The sequence below is a fragment of the Corvus moneduloides genome, chromosome 3 (assembly GCF_009650955.1).
Source record: "Corvus moneduloides isolate bCorMon1 chromosome 3, bCorMon1.pri, whole genome shotgun sequence".
NCBI classification, from domain to species: domain Eukaryota; kingdom Metazoa; phylum Chordata; class Aves; order Passeriformes; family Corvidae; genus Corvus; species Corvus moneduloides.
In genome coordinates, this window is record NC_045478.1 from 48,124,040 (window position 1) to 48,139,396 (window position 15,357).

At 36.3% G+C, this 15,357-nt stretch overlaps 1 protein-coding gene across 6 annotated transcripts in view; it reads left to right on the forward strand.

Annotated features, from left to right (window-relative positions):
• ARMC2 (armadillo repeat containing 2) overlaps positions 1 to 15,357 on the forward strand; it is a 61,401-nt gene that overhangs the window by 23,740 nt on the left and 22,304 nt on the right. For all 6 annotated transcript variants that reach the window (XM_032101410.1, XM_032101413.1, XM_032101412.1 and 3 more), the window contains 5 exons: positions 2,357 to 2,532; positions 3,711 to 3,813; positions 6,346 to 6,566; positions 10,822 to 10,967; positions 13,161 to 13,260. In XM_032101410.1, coding sequence (XP_031957301.1) covers positions 2,357 to 2,532; positions 3,711 to 3,813; positions 6,346 to 6,566; positions 10,822 to 10,967; positions 13,161 to 13,260 — 746 coding nt within the window. The remainder of the gene's footprint in view (positions 1 to 2,356; positions 2,533 to 3,710; positions 3,814 to 6,345; positions 6,567 to 10,821; positions 10,968 to 13,160; positions 13,261 to 15,357) is intronic.

Here is a 15,357-nt window from a genome sequence, read left to right on the forward strand (position 1 = left end):
AGAATGCTGAAGCAAAATTGAGTAAATTAAGTATAACTTGAAAGATTAAACTCTGGAATCCATTTTCATTGAAAAAGTTGTTCATTTGCCTTCTGTAGACACTATATTTATTTGAACGGTGGGAGTATAGAAAGTAGGTTTGTTTTTACAAGTAGTTCTGTTTTACAGGATCTTTAGCAGTGTTTGTGATAGCACGGTACAGATTAGAACTTTTTTTTGCGTACTTTTGCAGATGTTGATGAGTATGAAACACCTGTAAAGGGCTAAGTGATTCCCAATATATGTAATTATTTTATAAAGACGGGATTCTCATCACCACATCTATCACTGATGTATAGAAAAACAGTGATCAGGAAATTAGAAAACAGCTATATTACTTCACATTTTCCTTGCTTAATGCCAAGATTGTCAAATACCAGCCACTGAGTTACGGTTTTGCATAGTGAGATGTTCTTTATTCACAAGCAAAATAAAATTCAGAGGTAAAATCTAATCATGTCTTTCCCTTGTCATGAATGTAGCTAAGAAAAATCAATTTTCATGCCTCTTTTCCTCAGTCTTTACTTGATTTGGTTAGTGTATTGGGGGTTTTTTAGCTTTTTAAAAAACTCGATTAGTTTTAAAACCCTTAGTTTTTCTAATAATAGATGACATTATCTAATGCTACTTTCTCACCAGTTGATTGAATGTAGTACTACAAAAACTTTAAAACCTGAATTTTGCTACTTCTTGAATATTAACACAAACTGTAACTGAATTGCATCATTGCCTCCTGCAACTCTGTGATATATTGCTTTCTTTAGGCTATTTACTGCACAATTCTTATAAAAATGAATATTAGACTTCCATAATTTAAATGTTTTGAGTGTGTCTGTTCGTAATTTAATATTTTAAAATTTTGTGTGCAGTCATTTGCTTCATACCTTTTAGCTAATTCCCTCCATGTGAACTTAAGTCACATTTAGTTTTTCATATATTAATAGAGAAGCCTTTTTCTTCAACTTTCTCATGCAAAAATGTTTGTAGAAACCTTTCCATTCAAAAACAAATCTGAAGTTAACCTGCAACTTACTTATTGTCTGGCATCTTCTGAATATGATGTGCTTGAGGTGTTTGTAATACGACAAAAGCTAATAGAACCCCAAAGTCTCTTTTTCTAGAGGAACAAATAATTTATTTTGTTACACTGCAATACTCAGGAGGTTAAGCTTCAAAATGCCCCATGGGATGAGTGATGAATCATTTTTTTTGTTGTTAATTTTGATGAAATGGAGTGTAAGACCTTTCAGTTTTGGTTCCTTGCCACTCCTGTTTCACAGCTTACTGGAGCAGAGCATTTAGAATCATGCTAAATTTTGTTAAATTTTCTGTCATGATGGGAGTAGAAATGGAATAGTCATTGCTGTTCCTCAGGTGCAATGATTGCAGATTGAGAGCTTCCAGGCACTTCTCAGCCTGAGGGATTGGTCCTTGAATCTGCTTGCAGGTTTGGGGGCCTCAGACATGGTTTTTGTTGTAATTTCCTGTCCATACGTATTTCATCACAAATGCTTTGCCTCCTTGAATATGACTATTTCAGCTGTGAGGTACACCCTGCATAAATGCGGAGTTTATGCTGGCAGTTCAGGTGGATTTACGTGGGGCTTTGTAAGTGTCACCTTATGGACAAAAGCAAATGTAAGAAACTTTAAAAAAAATCTCACTGTGGAATTTTAAAAATAGACAAGACTTTTCCTTTTCTCTGTAAAGTAAATATGTACATGATTCCATTGTGTTGAGATGCAGTTTTTGTAATAATTTACTCTAGGTTTTATTTTGTGTATTTTAAACAGTGTCTCAGGGACTCAAGTGAGGAAGTAGATCACTTTTTAGTCAATAGGCCGACATTCCACTCAAATATATCTTGTACCTCTACACTGAAGAGTTCTAGCAAGTTTTTACATTCACTTTTTTTAAATCCCAGTAAAGTTTGATCCCTTTTTCACATGTAATGTTTGGTGGAGTGCTTTAAAGAATGTTTTCAGAGACACAGTTTCATGGTAGACATTTGGTCAATCTGATTATTAAGCATCAAAGGTGAGGTTTTTTAGCTGGTAGGTATTATTTTTTAGCTTGTAGGTATTATTTGGCTCAATGATTTCTTGGCTTGAGTCTCCTTTTTTGAAAAAGCAGAATAAAATTATTTCTGGGGATCGCGTTATCATATGAAGACATTTATTTGATGTCTTATTTTTGTTGTTGTGCAGCCTGTTCTTTATTTTGTTCTTCTGTGTCTTTATGTATTGAGATGCTCTGGATAAAGTGGCACTGATAATTATTTTTTATTTTTCTCTCCCTTCCTACACTCTTCAAGTAGAAGACAATATAGAAAACCTTTGTCTAGCTTGTACCAAGCTCTATCAAGCATTGAACGAAGGAAATATGCTGGGAAAAAGATGTAAAAGAAGAAGAGTGCTTCTGAAGACGTTATATAAACTTGTAGACATTGATTCAGATCCACTTTCCCTGAAGCTGGCAAAGATTATTCTGGCTGTAAGTGTTTTGAAATGCTCATTGGTAGAATGTGAAGCTCAAAATCATGAATTACACCTTGCATTTAATTTTTCATTTCATACTTTTAAACTGTGTCTAAACTAACCCTTTCCTAAGTACAGTTTACTACCACAGAGATACTAGTCTACCACCCATTCATCTAGATCAGTGCTTGCAGCTTATTTTCTGCAGAGAAGTTACATCTGGGCCAGGAAGGAGGGGCACAAAAATAGGATAGTTGTTGTATGGTGGCAAGAATATTGTATAGGCATGGAAAAGACACTGTGTCCTAAACTGGGATACCTATGCAGGGATTTAAAAACCCCAGTTTTTAGTATTTCTGGTTAAAACTCTTAAGTTTTGTGCTTCAGAACTTCTTCGTTCATGTTCTACAAAGTATGTATGGACAGTCACTGGTGAAAGGATGCCAGCTAACATTGTGCTGTAGACATTTCAGTAATTTGTGTGTGTGTGTTGGGGGAGTCGTATGTTCTCCTTTAAGGTAGTGTAAGCTATTTTATTCAGAAGATACAGTTATATACTCAGATACCACAGAGATGTTAAGTGGTGCTTATTAAAAAGAAGTGTTCCTTTGCAGACATTTTTCTGTGTAGTCTTTTAAAAAGCATGAACCTAGAAGATATTGCCCTTGAAATGCAGAGGAAAGGAAGAGATATGTCACTGTATTTTTACCACCTTTACTGCCCTTTCACAATCTCTCCGTGACCATAAGTACATCTAGTACATCGTAAGATCATGTTTTCTGATAGCTGAGAGTAAATTTCATTATGACATGTACTGTTGTACTCGAGGTCTTTGTGGTATGGCCATACATGCCAAACCACTGATTTCTATACAGGATTTCTTTGTAAGTGAATTGGAGAAAAAATCCTGCAAGTTATTGGTATGCTACCTGTTTATATTACTACATTAAAAGTTAAAACCGTTATTTTAAAGCCAGCACAGTTTGCTAAATAGAGTTTAAAATACCCAAGTTTCAGAGTCCTTTAATTCTGTAAACATTTTCAGTTTGTTTTAGTGTATTGTTAGGGTTTCATCTGTAATTTAATAGTTCCATGAGAATACAAGTTTGCCATGGTGTCTGAACTTGTAGAATGTTATGGTGCATTTTTGCATGTAGATTTTAGTTGTGATTTTGTCTTTTACTTTCTTTGCAGATGAAAGTAGATGGAAGAAATCTTCTTAGTGTTTGCAAGCTAGCATTTAAAATTTGTAGGAACAAAGAAAATGATTTCATCGTTCAAAATGATACATTATTGGGTATGTATTCTGTTCTTGTCTGTAAGTTAGATGCTGAAATTCAACAGTTAAAATGTTCATCTTTGAAAAAACATTTTCAGAGTTAACTTAGTCACAGACTAAGTTAAATAAGACTAAAAATTGCTTGCCTAGGCCAAACTGATTTATCTAGTCCAGTGTTCTAAGTAACAATGGGGATGGGGAATGCTGTTCAGGGGGAGCGCAGGAGCCCGTGTGTATTCTGTGATCTGTTTCCCCAGTACTACTCCAGCGTCCAGAACTGTTCTCTTCTGTTAGGGACATTGGGTGGTGCATCCCTGCCTAATCCCTTTTTAGTCTCTGTTTATACATCTTTTGTTCATTAATTTGCCTAATTCCTTTTTGGATTTTCTGATTTTGTCTGCATCTGTGATGTCATAGAACAAATTCCAGAAATTCTCTGTGTGCTGTTTTAAATCTATATATTTTTCTTAATCTCCTTGCTTGTAGTTTTGCAGGATTTGTAAGAGTTTGTACAGTCAGCTTATCTTTCACCTTCGTGATTTTTTAAAATGCAGTCTTATCACATATCTCTGCCTTCTTTTCAAGATTGAGGCATCTCAGCCTTTTAGCTCTTTGAATGGATATTGTGTCATTCAGTTGTTTTATAAGTCCTCCTTTATAAGACCTTCTCAAATTCCAGTGGATCCTTCTTGAGATTTATGGAACAAAACTGTCTATAGAATTCAAGCTGTGTCTGCACCAAATTTTACAGAAATGAAATAGTGTTGACTGTGGTGTTGGCCATCATCAGGGAGGATCTTGAGAACAATCACTGGCTTTTTTTAATGTTTTATAGCTGCTGCTGCACATTGAGCCAATGATTTTGGAGTACTGTCAGCAATGGCTCTAAGATCTCTTCTGTGATTTTAATAGTATTTGTGTCGTGCATACACCCCACACCTTGCAAATACAAGAAATATGAAGAAAATGACAGTGTGTGAATGATAGTATTGATTGATAGTCATTCCTTTCATTAAAACTTCAGTATGTTTTATTAATGTAGGCTTCAATCTTGCAAGCAGTTATTGCATGTGTATAGGTTAAGGCATATGTGTATTTTTACACATATGTATATTTAAGCATTTGCTTAAACAGATGAGAGTATTCATGGGCTTGAAGTTGAGTACACAGTTGTTGTCAGAAATAAAGACAAGCCTTTCAGGTGGTAAGGAAAGGACTCAGAGGAAACAGAACACCTGGGGTTGCTCAGTTGACTTTGGATACTGAAAAGTACAATTTTGTAGCGATCAGTATCATACACAGCACTTGAACAAGTCACATTTTGCTCTCCTTTCCATCCTCATTCACTTTGCTTTCACTTGCTCTTCTTTCCCTGTATTTTAAAAACTAGTGAAGGAAAGAACTTTCTTGGTGGGGGTAATTTTATTTGTTTATTCACTCTTTATATTTTGGACTCACCTTGACCTGGCAGAAGACGTGACCCTGACTTACCATCATAATTGCCCAGATCCCTGTTGCAGTCACTGGGTTATAGATTGAATTTATTTTTCCTCTTCTGTCCCTGTGAACTATTTATGTTGACTGCAGCAGCTCCAGTAGAAGAAATAAGTTAATCCTTCATCCCAGAATAGACAACTACTGTTCAAGACCCTGTTTGATACTAAGCAGAGCAGGAACCTGAAACTGATTTTTCACATTGCCACAACACAAGTGATTTAATTGGTGAGGGTGAGAGTTTGGACAAGAGCCTAGAGTGTGTGTACTTCATTCATATACACATATACTTGAAGAGACTTTCAGCTTCAGTTGAGACAGAAAAAATTTTTTAAATCTCTTCAATTTAATGATATAGGAAAAGGTTTTTATTCAACTGCAACTGAATGGAACATAGGAAGCAGAAATAAACATGTCTTGTAATCAATTACTAGAAATTCAAAAGTGTAAAGTTGGTTAGGATTACTCATTTGTTTAAGATACCCCCACTAAATTCAGAATTTCACAGTTTGACTGCAAAAGATACATTGGGCTTGTGTTAACAACGGTAAATTTTAACATTTCAGATGTCTGACAGTGGTTGCACCAAACAAAACTTCTATGTCAACTTTACTTACATAAAAAGTAAATCTACAAAAGCTATGAACAGATTTTAAATGTGAGAGTTGAATTAGGCCCCTGTGCCTTTTAGTGCTCTATTTGAGATGCTTTAAGACATTTGATTTTTAAGGAAGTAGTGGGAATTAGTACACAAAATTCCAGGCACACACAATCACTTTTGCAAATCTTGAACTGAGGATTTCAGTGATTGCTGCTATGTGTTTACAACTTACACTGGTTCTTGAAGCCTAGGAGAACAAAAGTCGGGCCTATTCTCTTATTCATCAATAATTGTTTCTTGGTTTCAGTCCAAATATCCAATTTTTCTAGCCCACTTACTAGAAATGTAAGAGTTCACTCTGAGGGTGTTTTCCAATTGTTAATCTCTTTAATGACTGGACTGTATCAAATGTAAATTTTAATATTAGACTTTCTGAATAATGATTTTCCTTTTAGATTATTTGTTGGAGGTTCTGAGGAATGAAGATCTACAAAAAAACAGCGAAGCTCTCGTCTATTGCATGGGAGCTATAAAATTTATGTCTGGAAATGCAGTACTACTCAATGAAATGGTCAACAAAGGAGCTGTTGAAATGTTGCTGCAATTAATGAAGCAGATTAATAACATAAAAGAACATGACACATATTTCTCCAACTTGGGCCACTTATTAGTCCAGGTTAGATTTACTTTTATTTCTAGAAGTACGTACTTCAAGGACAAATTAAAAATGTAATTAGAGGAGATAAGCTAACCCTGTGTGCCACTGACTTGAGTTGTACCTATATTTCAATAGACTTCTTTTTAAGAAGTTTAATGAAGTTGTTCAGCACCTAAATTTAATTACCATAGATGTTTGTGTGTAGTCCATTTTAAAGGCTTTAGAAATTCTGAAGTTAATAGAAATATTTTTAGGTACCTAATAAACCAGTTTCTCATTACTGCTTTATTGTGCTGACAATGTTCTGGATACTGTAGTAAGCAGATAAAAATGTGTTCTCTATTGAAATTCTTGAAACTGAAATAATAAACACAAACTGGTTCTGCAATACTCTAGGAGGTTATAAAAAGCTTTTTATTACAAGAATAATGCATTTTAAAAAGGTGTAGGAAAATACAGCTGTGTTTCTTTGACAAAGTGTTTTCGAAGAACTGTAATGTAAGGAAAAAGTAGTTGCAAAAGCAAACACTTTTTGAATCTTTTGAAGGCAGCAGGCTCAAAACTATTTTCACATACAAAGCACTTTGATAAGTGGTGGCTCTGAAAACTAATCTTTGGCCCTAAAACTGTTTAAACTCTTGTGTTCTAGAAACACTGGTGGGGGGGGTGTTGTGTTTATCAAGGATTTGCCAGGGAGATTCCTGGCATTTGTTTGGAAGTTACTGATGTAATGATTAGCGAATGGTTTAATTGTAAACTTCCAGGGACTTCATAGGAAAATATATTGGATAATTTTCTGAGGTAGTGTTTGCACTAGGTTTGTCTGCTAATTATGCCAGATTTCTTTAATTTCTACTAATTTACAAGCTAAGGATTTTATACTTCTTGAAATTATATGAGAAAACATCTTACATCATCACATTACTATTGATGATTTTTGTCTGGTTTTTTTTAATCTTGGTCAGTTTATTTCCAGGATTTTGACTAGTTGTCTGAACTTCCTGACAACTTGCCAGGAATGTTTTTCTTCCATTAATTGCCTGTGGATAAATACAGATTTTTTTAATCAAAGGTTTAGTTTGCGAATGTGTGAAAGGAAAATGTTATATTTTATGCTTTCTTTAAAAAAATCTCTCATGTCTCTGCTCTTTTTAGTTCAAATGGAAGTGTAGCAAAACTACTTTGTACCGTTTGAATAGACTGGCTGTTTCTAAGAAGTTCTTGAGTGTTTTGTGGGGAAGTCAGTACTGACAGCTGTCTCTTACTGAGATTGCTCTTTTACTTGTTTGTGTTCTCTTCTACAGTAGTACAGATACTTCGCTTTTCTTCCTCTTGTGAGAAAAGTAGTGATTCCTACTGCTATGGAATTCCTGTGTGACTTTCTCATATCTGTTCCTTCAACAAAACCATGTGCGCTGCTTCTTCTGTGTGAGTTAATTGATCAGTCATCACAGACAGATGAAGAAGTAGTTCTGTTTAGAGGGATGATTGAAGAAAGTTTCTTCTGTGCTTGATGTCTTCAGAATAAAGTTTTTGTAGCATACTGTATCTTGTAGCAACAGATCAAATAGCCAGTGACATACAGAAATTATGTCTTCAGTTACAGAAAGCAAATTATATTGGAGGAGAAATTTACTTTAAATAGTCACAGTGATCTCTGAAGGAAGCTCTGCTATCTCTTAACCTTGGTAACCGAGGTATCCCATTTAATTGGGACCAGCTCTTCATTCTTTAACTGTATAATTGCACAGTCACCAGATGGCAGTGTTATACATAATCTTGCTAGATCCTTTTTGTGGGAATAAAGTCCCTATCTGATTTCTTCATTCTTCCACAATGCATTTTGTGCAGAAGTCCTACAATACAAGAATAAAAATGTTTGTAATAATTACTTTTTTCCTTAGCAGAGGACATTAAACCAGGGTCATCTTTGATTATTTTGTTGCTTAACCTAACAATCTGATGGTATTTATACAAAATATGGTAATGCTTATTCAAAAACCAGGATTTTGAAGAGTCACTGACAAGACTTAACAAATACTTCGCATTCCTTAGTTGAAAAGCACTTAAATATCTTCTCCTTTAAAAATGGCATTTGTCAGCAGTTAAATTTTCTGTTTGGCTGAATTTGATCTTTCACATGGCAACATAAGGATTAGGGCTGGTGAGGATTGCTAAAGACAATTGTTATGCATTTCTCCCTGAAACATAGGGTCTGCTTGAAGCAATCACATTCTCTCTGGAATTCAGCTGCTGTCTGGCTAGCTTCTATAATTTTTTTAATTGTACTCTTCGTATTTCCGTTGCACATTAACTGTGTTTTGTGGAGATATACTTCTATGAACTGCTGAATGCTGTTGTTTTGTACATTTGAGTATGTATATGTTATTTTGGATTGCTTTTTCTTTCCAACCTGTCTTTGTCTGAGGATGGCTCTTGATAGAATTTACTGCTTGAGGATTTTGAACCATCGAATTGTATCAGACATTGGAAAATTTTACTCTCTTTTTGGAGACCTTTGCACCATTGTCTGTTGATAATTCTTTTTTCCATTTTCCAATATGTAAGTCTCTTAGCTGCAGTGAAAGCTCTTGTCTGGGTTTGAACAACACTTATAATATGTGGTTTACTCTTCATTTCCTTTATTGTCTCTATTGAAGTTTAACTAGAATTCAGCAAATACCATCCTAGGCTGACTGTGAATATCTTGTATGTAAGCACTGAATGGGGTCTTCTGTCTCCATTCCGTGTGACAGGAATTTTTCTACCAAAACTTTTGAAAAGCAAGGTATTTGATCAGAATATATTTATTATATCTCCAGTAGTATGTTGATTTTTGAAGCATCATGACTTGAGAAGGAATGTGCATCTGGAAAATTTTTTTGCAGTTGTTCATTTAAAATAATAAAAAACTCCAGGTGTCTTCTTAAAATATGAGTAATATGAAGCAAATGGCTTCTGTAAGTTCAGATTCTCTGTATTATGCATACAGTATAAATTTCATGTTTAGTGCTGAAGTTAAATCCATTCACATATCACATGATCACGTTTTTTTCCCCTCTGTGCCTTGCTTCTGCATTTTGACATGTTGCATCTCCTGTTGCTCCATTACAGAGCATCATGGGGTTGCTGAAGATTTGTATTCTGCTGTCAAATTTGTTGAAGTAGGACAGAAACTTGAAAGCTGCTGGAGAATGAACAGAATATGCATAGAATCCTATGTGCAAAAGCTCAAACACAACATCTTAACCTGCTCTTTGTCAAGAATTTTTCTTTAAAATTAGCAATTACATATCACTGGATAAGCAGTCCAATTTAGTGATAAAATGCTTAATTTCCAGAGTTTTTTGTGATAAGAGACAATTTGAACAGATAGGTTTTGTGCCTTATCAAACTACATTCAAAACCAAATTGAAGTTAATGACTTCACTCTGAATAAGAAAAAAATGGAAGAATTCCCATATTCACATAAAATTGAATGACTGCACATTCCTTTTATAGTGTTCTGGATCAAATCAAAATTAATTTACGTGTCATTGCATGTCTGACCTTGTTATTAGAATACTCTTACCTTGGAAGAGAACCAGAATATTTCAAAATATGCAATAGCTGATTCATTTTGTATATCTACAAGTGTTAGATTTTTTTTATGCTTTAAGCTCCTTGAAGTAGAGCAGTATCATCTGAAAATATTTTGGTTTCTCCAAATAAACTTGAGCACTTAAGCTTTTCATTTTTGTGTTGTTCAAACAATGAATTTCTCTTGATCTTGATTAACTTTCAATTTTTGAATTGGAATAAATGTGATTGTATTTTTAAATCAGTTCATTTTAGTTTGCAGTTTACAGTTATCAAAATATATATCAGTATTTTCAAGACTTAAATTTTCAAAATGAAGATTTATTGAAGAATTATGCAAAAAATTACTTTAACCATCTACAGCATTTCACCTAATTTCCAATTGTTACATGGCTGTATATGTGCAAGATTTTAAAACATATGAAAGATCATGTGTCCCTCATAGAAGGAGGTTATGCAGGCAAAGAGCAGTATCAATCTTTCATTTTCAGACAGTTATCCCAAATACACCATCTTGCTGCCTGCACGTTTCCTGTTGCTATTAATTGGTTTGTACATACCTGCAGAATGTTAACGGGGCATGCAGACTGCCTTAGATGCTATAAATGAGATGTGAGCTTTACTGAATTTCCCCCCCCGGTGTACTCTGCTGTGAGCAGCTGTGGTTAATAGGTGTTTCAATGCTCCTGTGCAGCTGACAGCCACTCTGCGCACCCTGGCCGACTTCCCCCTGGCGCGGCGCCGGCTCAGCTGCAGCGCTGCTGTCTCCGAGCTCTTCGTGGCGCTGGAGCAGCGCGGCAGCGACGAGGACATGTGCACCTGCATTGTCAGGATCCTCAGGTACGTATGGACACAGTTGTGCATGCAGGCAGGTCCCTCTTCCTGCTTGAGAGACCTCGAAGCAGGATCAAGCACTAAGATTGAAAGATTTACATTGAACTCTTTTTTAAAAAGCTTGGTGTAGCTTTGAATGATATCGATGCTAGTTGTGTCTTTATTAGTACTTACAGAATTGTTGAATTGTAGCCATACAAACTTGGATTCATCATCCCTGTGAAAAATACTGTGTTGCATTGTGTCATTCTTTGATCCCACAGATTCTGATTGAGTTTTTTAAAGTACCATTTCTTACATTTTAAAGCTGCATAAATTATTAGGTATTTATTAATCCTGGTTTAGGGCATGTTTTCAAAAAACTAATGAGAGAAATTGCACAAGGGACTCTGTATTGTGAAATAAAATACAGAAGAGAGAAAATGTGACCAGTGTTCATTGTTTGAGCTGTTACAGAGCGTTTGAGGAGATTAATCTCTGGGATCAGGGCTTGAGCGTGCAGATGGAAGTGCTGAAAGAATCTCAGTTTTATGAGCAGCCAGCGGCTGCTTCCCAAGTTGTGCTTTTTAGAGGGAGATCAGTATCAGTTAGTCACCAAAAAAATTATTTTGTAGTCTGAATAGTTTCTCAGTCAAAAGTCTTCCACCATCAGCTTACAGTATCTTACCAAGCATCAGCTTGCAATATTCAGTGCTAAAGGGACTTGCAAACAATGTAAGGATTTTGAAGAAGTTGTGAAATTGGCTGTTGGTAATTTCAGGAGTAGCTGGATTATAAACACAGTCTATGAATGATGTGCTGGATGAAGTATTTGCCATTGCTGCTTTGTTACTGTATTGAGTCATCATGCCTGTGGCTCCACGTTCCTTGAGATTCTGTTACAGACTCCTCTTCCTGTTCAGCCGCTCCAAGTTATCCATCACATTCTCCTTTCTGGATGAGACTTGGCTGTGCTTTGAACAGCAGCTCCATAAGGGGCTGGCATTCCTTCCTCCCCACAGCTAAAAGCAGGCAAATCTGCTCCTTTGCTGTTTGTGCTATCTCTAAAGCATGTGAATGGCTTCCCCTATTCCATGCTACCTTGTTCATGTCTGTCTCTAGCTTTGTTCCTAAAAATGAGCTGTAGCAATGATTACAGCACTTTGAGCATATTTACTTCTTCTGAGGAGGGAGCATTTCTTTTATTTGGAAAATGCCATGAAAAGTGGGATAATGGGTTTGTAATTAAGTGTGATTGATACTTACACTGTAATTCTGATAAGGACATTTACTTGATCTAGAATTCAATATGGAGAAAAAATAATTTATCTTAAAAGTTTCCTACTGCTTCAGTTTTTTTCCTTAAGTTTAGAACTACATGCTCCAGGAATACAAATTAGCCATAAAATCAATTTAATTAGCTTTCTGGAAATTGCAGTCACAAAAAAAAAATACACTATGCAGTACAAAGCTCAGATTTGAATTTTGTTTTGTCTTCTGGTTAACACAGAATGTTTATTCTTTTCTCTCAATCAACTTTAGGCAGCTTCTTTGTAGACAGTATATTCAATCTATTCAGATTATTAATTTCTGTAAGTCTGTAAATCTTCCTATAAGTGGTTGTAATTGAACATCAACACAGATCTTTTCTGGTTTTGACTACATGAGGCCTAAGATGTTATCATAGCTTGTTCTGTTATTGCATTTTTCTGGTGTGACCAAAGCATGTCCAGTTACCTGTTTTGGGAATGGTCAAGGTGAGCAGTGTAGAACTGGAGCAGCTGTTAGGGAATGTGCAGAGATAAAATCCTTGCCTGCAAGGAGGCACGTTCTTCATATTTGCTGGTGAGAGATGTGTTCTCTTAGTGCTGTTGCTGGGCTCTACTGGATGTGCACTAGGAAGGGACCCCTTATTTCCTCTCATCTGACTTCCCACATCATCCTGAAATTCCAGTTCTCCCGTTTAGCACTAAGAAGTGCTGGTGTTAGCACATACTGTGCCCATATGGCAGGCAGGTTGGGAAGCTCCTTACGTTTGCTTCTTCCCATAATTCACTGTGGCAAGGATAGCTAGACTTCTGTTTTGCTAACAGAACTGCACATGCCTCTGCTAGAAGTCAGAATATTGGCATTCACTTCATTTGTCAGAAAACAGGTCTGAGAGTCAAATGTGGAAAAAAATCCTTTTATTAATTTATATTTTATTTTTTCTCTTTGTAGCAAACTTTCTTCCTACAATGACTTCTGTGCAGCTTTGGCAGACTGCTCCAGATGTTACTTCTTATTTTTAGCCCTACTAAACAAACACCAGAAGCAGCAGGTCAGTTTTTCATCTCTTGATTTTTATGTATTAATCCTCTGATGTGTCTGTGTATTATTGTGTATAAGCTTGTTTTCAACGACCTACTTTTACGCATTTACCAAATGGTTGACAGCATTTCTAAGCAGTAAATAATTGTAATGAAATAATTTAGATTAAAAATTCAAAGCAATACAGAGGACAGTTGATTAACTTGTCTGTTCTTTGCATGTGTAGAAGCAGTCCTTTGAGTACCCACTTTCTTTCTTAGTTTTAAAAAATACTTTTTAAAGCAAGAAGTTATTTGAATATTTAATTGTAGGAAATTGTTGGGCTTTTTCCTGTCCTCCTCACCTGCAAAAGAAATGTGGCTTTTCTAGAGCTAAGCAATGTTAAAGCAGAGGAAAATATGTTCCTTGCTGTCATGTAAAAAGGGGAGATTTACTCAAACCCTTTGTGTTGGATAGTCTGTGAGACCCCCAGGAAAGCCATGACCCTGTGTCCGACCAGTCTGTCAGTGTCCCATTATGGAACCCTTCACTAAGCAGTCCCACTGGATCTGAGGGCAGTTCCACTGACTTATTCAGGGTCACACACCAAACAGAGAAACCTCTTCTTGGGTCTCCACCTTCACCTGCTGCAGGCAATGGGCAGTGCCCTTGAAGGGCTCGCATTAACAGTTTGCAGAATAACACTCTTTATTAATAGAATTCTGTTAATAGGTTAAGGTTTGAGACTTGCCAGTGGTAGTATCTGACTGCAAAAATCTATTCGAAGCAATGCACTAATTTAAAGCAATGTACTAACAAGCTCTAATCCCCAATAAAAGCTGGCCTGAGACAATAATTCAACATGCAGAGATCACAGTTCTTTCAAAGCAGGCATCCCTTTGGGGGAGAAGACAGGTTCAGCTTGTTGGCTGATCCCAGAAGTTACAGTGGAGTCTTCCCCCATTTCTCCCCATTCTTAACTCATATTCATACTATTTCTTTATGTTTAGGTGGAGCTTGAGTGACTTTGATCATACATCTTACTCAGTGAGGGGTGGTTGTTGTAGGGGGTTGATATCTCAGGATAGTACCCTAGATAACCTTGAGATGGGGACATGGCGTTAGTCCAAGGAGAGTGATGTCGTAACAACTGCCGGTCCAAGAGCAGGATATTTTCCTTTATCTCCCTTGCTTTTCAGCTGCTATGGGGCTTATCAACTAGAAAGTACCACTGAGTTCCCTCCTCTGCAAGGGTTTCAACATAGTGCCTGGCCATGGTGTCTCCACTCCACCCTCCCTTGAGTCCCCCCTAAATTGCACCGTCTGTGGGAGGTCAGATGTGCTGACCGTGTTTCATTCAGGGAGTACAACTATTTTTCCCTGTAACTTCCATACCATTATCTTTTTACCCTCAGCCATCTTCCTGTACTCTCTATGTAAGATACCAAAATGTATCTCTCCTTTGCTAGAGAAAACCATATGCCTGGAGTACCACATTTGGGATGTTCATGTAGAAATAAATGTTTAAACTTTGTCAAAATGTCTCATATCATGAAGTAAAATTCTGAGTACAGTTGCTGCCAACTTTATTGGAACTCCAAGGGTGTTGCTGCTCTGTTGTCCTGCTGTATCATAGTGATCTTTCCTACATTTACTGGAGCACTGGGTTCTCAAGAGTTTGGTGCAGGATCCCAGTCTTACAAATTGATGCATTGGTAAGAGTGGAATGTCCTATGTAGAGCAAATTACTCGGCTCTGTTGCCAGGTAAGTTTTAAGAAGAGAGTAATTTTTATCTAAAGCATAGATGTTCAAAGGTGGACCAAGGTTTCAAAGCATAGAATATTAAATTACATTAAGATCATTCTTAAAAGTAAGGAACTTCCATGGCTAGTCCAGCATCTGAACTAGTTTGAGATCATTTAGTTATCCTATACAATTTCTGCCAGGGTTATTAATTCTTGGAGATTTGTTAGAAGGAGGTCTTTTATGCTGCTATCATTGAAGGGAAAGAATGAAGGTAACTAGATTGGCTGTGCTGAACAATATTCTTTCTCCTGCCAAATACAAAAATAATTTGTTCCTTTCCTGTTTACCAGCATCCCTGTTTTCTGTGATAATGTACATGGA